General features: G+C 40.3%; 1 protein-coding gene across 1 annotated transcript in view; it reads right to left on the bottom strand.

Moving 5' to 3' along the window:
- LOC101846299 (dynein heavy chain 7, axonemal-like) overlaps window positions 1-5000 on the bottom strand; it is a gene marked incomplete in the record, with an annotated part of 71001 nt that overhangs the window by 40111 nt on the left and 25890 nt on the right. Inside the window, 4 exon segments of the mRNA XM_035971617.1 lie at window positions 299-415; window positions 1824-2040; window positions 3778-3904; window positions 4350-4518. Of these exon segments, the coding sequence (XP_035827510.1) occupies window positions 299-415; window positions 1824-2040; window positions 3778-3904; window positions 4350-4518 (630 nt within the window).

The raw sequence follows: 5000 nt of genomic DNA, 5'->3' as shown, positions 1-5000 counted from the left end.
AACTACATCTAGTTTATACAGGGTGGTAAGCATTTTGTTCCAAAGGGAAAAGGTGGGACTTTCTTTCTTTTTTCTCTTTTTTTCTTTTTTTCTTTCTTTCTGTTTTTCTTTCTTTCTTTTTTCTATCTTCCTTTCTTTCTTTCTTTCTTTCTTCGTCTTTCTTTTTTTCTTTTTTTTTATAGGTTCATTCTTCCATTTCTGTGGTAAAAAAGGATGGGAAAGGGGGGAGGGGGATGTAAGACTAAGCAAGCCTGCAGCCACGCCACTGATTTATCACAACAATTTCAAAGTTTCGCACCCTGAAGAGATAGTCAAAGTCGGTGTGCAGACATTTCTCTACTGTGGTGCGGCTACACTGGTACAGCCAGGTGCGGTCCTGGTCGTCAATGAGACGGTCGTTGAACACTCGATAGATCTGTGCCGGCAAGAACAGAAAATGGTACGATATAGAAAGAATAATGAAAAAGTTAGTTTTCGGTTTCCGTTTGGTAAGAAATTTACGGCACTCACAACTGCGTGAGGTCATAAGATTATTTCCTCATCTTAATTTTTTTTAAAAATCCCGATTAATGGATTAAACTGCTCCACCCAAAAAACCCCCAAAAAACAACCCTCCTCAACCCATATCTATCTCCCTTTCTTGACTGAAAAAAAAAAGAATTTAAAAAGACAAAAAAACAACAACCCCCCCCCCCCCTCCCAGAACCGCCCGAACAAAAATTTCCCCCGTATCGATAATAAATAACGAGAGGAATTGTCCAAAACCATAGAGTGTCGGGAACATTTTTTCATCTTTAAGAAAGTTTTGTCCTCGGGGCAATCGATGAAGCAGAAATGGCTGGAAAGATATACATGTACATGAAATGATTTTTTAAAATTATTTATCGTATACAAAGAGAAACATAAGAAGACGAAGTAGACTGCTAAAGGGCAGAAAAAAAATTCAATGAAACAAAACAAGTGCGTTCTATTACAAAATAAATTATGTTTCTGAGCAGGATTGTCACAGAATGGGGAATGTCTCAGTTACGTATTGCTAGTTTGTGTTGAGAGTATTCCTTCGAATGCTTCCCACAGCCCCAAAATCACAACGCTCAAAGCATTTGGAGAGTTCTTGCCCACATCAGTACGTCAAAATCTGGGTTTTTTCTGTTTTCTTTGTACGAAAATAACGCCCCGTTAGACACAACGATGAGCTTACAATGGTGGAACGACTTAAAAAGACATTTAGTTGGAGTATCAGGGATCAGGGAATTAAGAAAAGAAGGCTAACGATTAGGCACAAGAGAATAAAAAATATATAACAGTTACGTTCAATTGTCTCACCCTTTTAAATCTCCCCATTTTTGTTATTTTTATAATGCTTCCTTTCCACAATTCCATAGGTATATATTTTTTCAATATTTATGACCTAGAAAACGTAATATTTCATAACTTTCGGTTTCAATTATTGTCTCACGCGTTTCAGAGGTGATTCTCTACAGGGAGACAATAAGTAAATATAAGATAAGGTAAATCTTTATTGATCAGATCCTGGCTCTTTGGTTTGTTGTTTTACCACACACACACACACACACACACACACACACACACACACACACACACACACACACACACACACGCACACGCACACACACACGCACACACACACACACACACACACACACGCACACACACACACACACACACACACACACACTCAGTGCATAGCTATTTGAGGGCATTATTCTTCCCTTTGAGGAGTTGCACGTTTGTGAGCAATATTTCAAAGCTATGTTGTTTCTTCAAACAAAAAAAGGGGCGGGTGTAAAAAAAGGAATGACCTCATGAAGCCAGAGCCTTTTCAAAGAATCAATGTCGGGTATCGTGGCCGGCGTACAGAGCAGGACGCCTTGTATGACGCGGCTGAAGTCCCGCAGGTTGAACAGATAGTGAGACTTGGCTGGGGTGGGCAGCAGGTTCTCGGAGGCCTCCTCGTACACCCTCAGTGTTCCGGCGATCAGCTGTGGCACGCACGCAAAGAGCTGTTCCGGGAACTCTCTGGGAAAAAATGAAGTAAAAATTAGATCAAATAAAATGATGATGATGATGATGATGATGATGATGATGATGATGATGATGATGATGATGATGATGATGATGATGATGATGATGATGATGATAAAGATGATATGATAATACTGAAGACGACGATTATCATGATCATGATAGGGATAATAAAGATGGCTATGATAGCTCTGTTAGTCCTCCCCAACCCCTCTGCCTTTACTCCAACCAGTGCAAATTGGTATAAAGCAACTCAAAAAAGATAATAGGGCTTAACACAAATTGGGTTCTTAAGTATTTTACCTGTTTCAGACTAGTTCTTAAGCATGCAAATAATTCAAATTAAAAAGACCTCTACACGGTAAAAGCTGATTCTTAGGCGGAGTGTCCTTAGGCAGAAACCACTGTCTTTTCAGTGTGGGTCTTTTTACGCCCTGGGTACAATTTTAATGAATTAGGAGGCGGACTACCAACCGAGCCTGTCATGGCCAAGCCGGACAAAGAGTATGCAACATCCCTACAAAAAGACCAAGATACCGTACTCAATAACAATATTCCCAACTCGGGAATCGAACTCAGGTCTCCAGCATGAGACAGCAAAGAGACTAATGGCTACTCCACAGAGACTGGTAATCGAAGACCGTTGTACATACATTGATTTTGCTCCCTAAACTCTGAGGTACCTTAGGGGGAGGGCTACACATGAAGGCTGTCTCGCTTGTTAGAGGATCATATTTGACCAAATTTCGCAATTATAACAAGCATAGTGAGGGCTCTTGAAATCCGAAATCAAATTAGACAGAAAAGTTCCGTTGCCATGGAGACAGCAGCCACATTGAATTTTGTTGACATATCTTCCGCAAAGAATACTGCACTTTAAAAAAAAACCGGAAATGGTTGTTATCTTGTATGCATGTTAGCAGACAATTGATCTACATCAAGGTCTGTTGAAGTTTTCCTAAAGGAATTAGAACATTCTTAATGATTTTTTTTTCTGAGGTTGTATCCAAGTTAGTAAAATATCTGTGAAAATGCTCACTTCAGACATCCCCAAAAAATCCGTGAAAATACGCACTCCAGACACTACCAAAAATCTATTTCATATACCGAAAATTCAACGTCAAATGTTTAAAATTATATCTTCTCTTCATTCTCTGAAAATGTCATGACAGTTAGATGAAAAATGGTGGAGCTGTTAGAATAGTATATAGACAACTGTGTTTGGAGAAAACGGGCGATAAAGAAAAAGAAAAGATTGACTTTATGAGAATATGGTGGAGACTAACATGCCCGGTATAGGAATAAATGAGGCTTTAGGGGGTTCTTATGCGGTGGAATAGTAGTAAGAGATTCTGAAGAAGCCAAAATTGCTTGCATCTCAAAATCCAAAAGTTGACCCGAATCGGGACTTTCAGGGTGTAGCCTGGGGGCTACACATTAAAAGCTATAAAACGGAAGGAATTGTTTGTTTTAGCTGAGAACAAAAAATGGAAAAATACCCCAATCTGTGTGTCTTGGCTTAAAAAGACAAGTTCAACTGTGGACATGAAAAAAAGTTATTATAATCGACATTGCCTAGTAAAAAATAATGTTCAAAGAAACCAATAGAAAAAAGATATCACTTGTTTTTATTTTCCTTTTAGTAAATAGTATTTGTGAATACATGTACATACAGTTATGCTTAGGGGAGGGAAACAAAATTGCACATCTTTAACTAAGAGAGTCACTTACTTCGTTTGCAGATGCCAGTTCATGATCTTAGAAAAGATGGTGATCATAGTATCGTCATCAAAAACATTCACAGATATACTGTGGAGGTGGCGCAGAAATCTGGGTGTGACGAAGTTCCTCCCTCCACCTGTGTAGACACAAGAGGTTTTTTTTCTCATTCTTCTGCTCTTCTTCATCCTCTTCCACCCCCTCAACCTCCTTTTCATCTACCTCCTCACCATCCCATCTTTTTCGTAACATCTCCATTATCCTTTTTCTCGTGTTTTCCCCCTAAATTGCTCACCAACAACATGTATATCTCTCATGCCTCAAATTTTAAAAAACTTCTCATGAAACATTAAAGTTCTCGGACATGGTTTCATCACCCAAACCAAATACAGCCCCTGCATGACCTGGAGGTCGAAGTGGAGAGAAACAATATCTAATCGAGTATTTCGTCTTTCTGCTGGAAAATGTTGTATCCCTCACTGCCCGGATTGGCTCTGACAGGCAGGGTCGGAAGCCCGCCTCCTAAACCATCTAAATTATGCCATTGAGGACGTAGAAGCATCTACGTTAATAATAGGTTTCACCTGGAGGTCCCATGGATCCGATAAACTGCATGTCCATCAGCTTGATAGGGCTAGTGTCGTTGAGGTCGTACCAGTTCCAGTGGTCCACCCACTGGCGCAGCAGCTCAATGGGAGGCTGGGAGCCCCACTGCTCCGGCATGGGCATGTTCAGGTCGTCCACAAACACAATCTGACATCAGAAGTTAGTGAGGTATTGGGTATCTTGGGTAAAAGTTTATTTTGAGCCCCCCCCCTCCCGCCCTATTGCCCGTTTCATTAACTAAGTTAAAAGTGTCTTTCGTGAAAAAAAAACAACCCTCTTTTACCCTTTTGAATTCTCAAAATAAATTAAAAAGTGTCTTTCGCGCAAGACATCACTGTGACCTACATTTACCTTCGCGGAGAGTGGAAACTATTTGTGCCCCCTTCCAGCCAACCTAGGCTATTCATGAAGTGGGTAGTGTAAAATAAGCAGAGTGGATACAAATCACAGTAGACAGACACATAAACATGGGAATCAGACTCAGGAGAGCAACGGCGAGAGGTCGAATTAAAACAACACAGACCCCGGTCGTCAGCACGACGATGGCTACACAAAGAGGGAACAAATCAGGCAACCTATGTACAAGGTTCTCTGTTTTGCTGTTACCGTTTAACGAGAGATTTTCTGTC

Source organism: Aplysia californica, unplaced genomic scaffold, assembly GCF_000002075.1.
Source record: "Aplysia californica isolate F4 #8 unplaced genomic scaffold, AplCal3.0 scaffold00472, whole genome shotgun sequence".
NCBI lineage: Eukaryota > Metazoa > Mollusca > Gastropoda > Aplysiida > Aplysiidae > Aplysia > Aplysia californica.
Note: the sequence above shows the minus strand (reverse complement) of the source record. Positions and strands in the feature narration are given on the sequence as shown.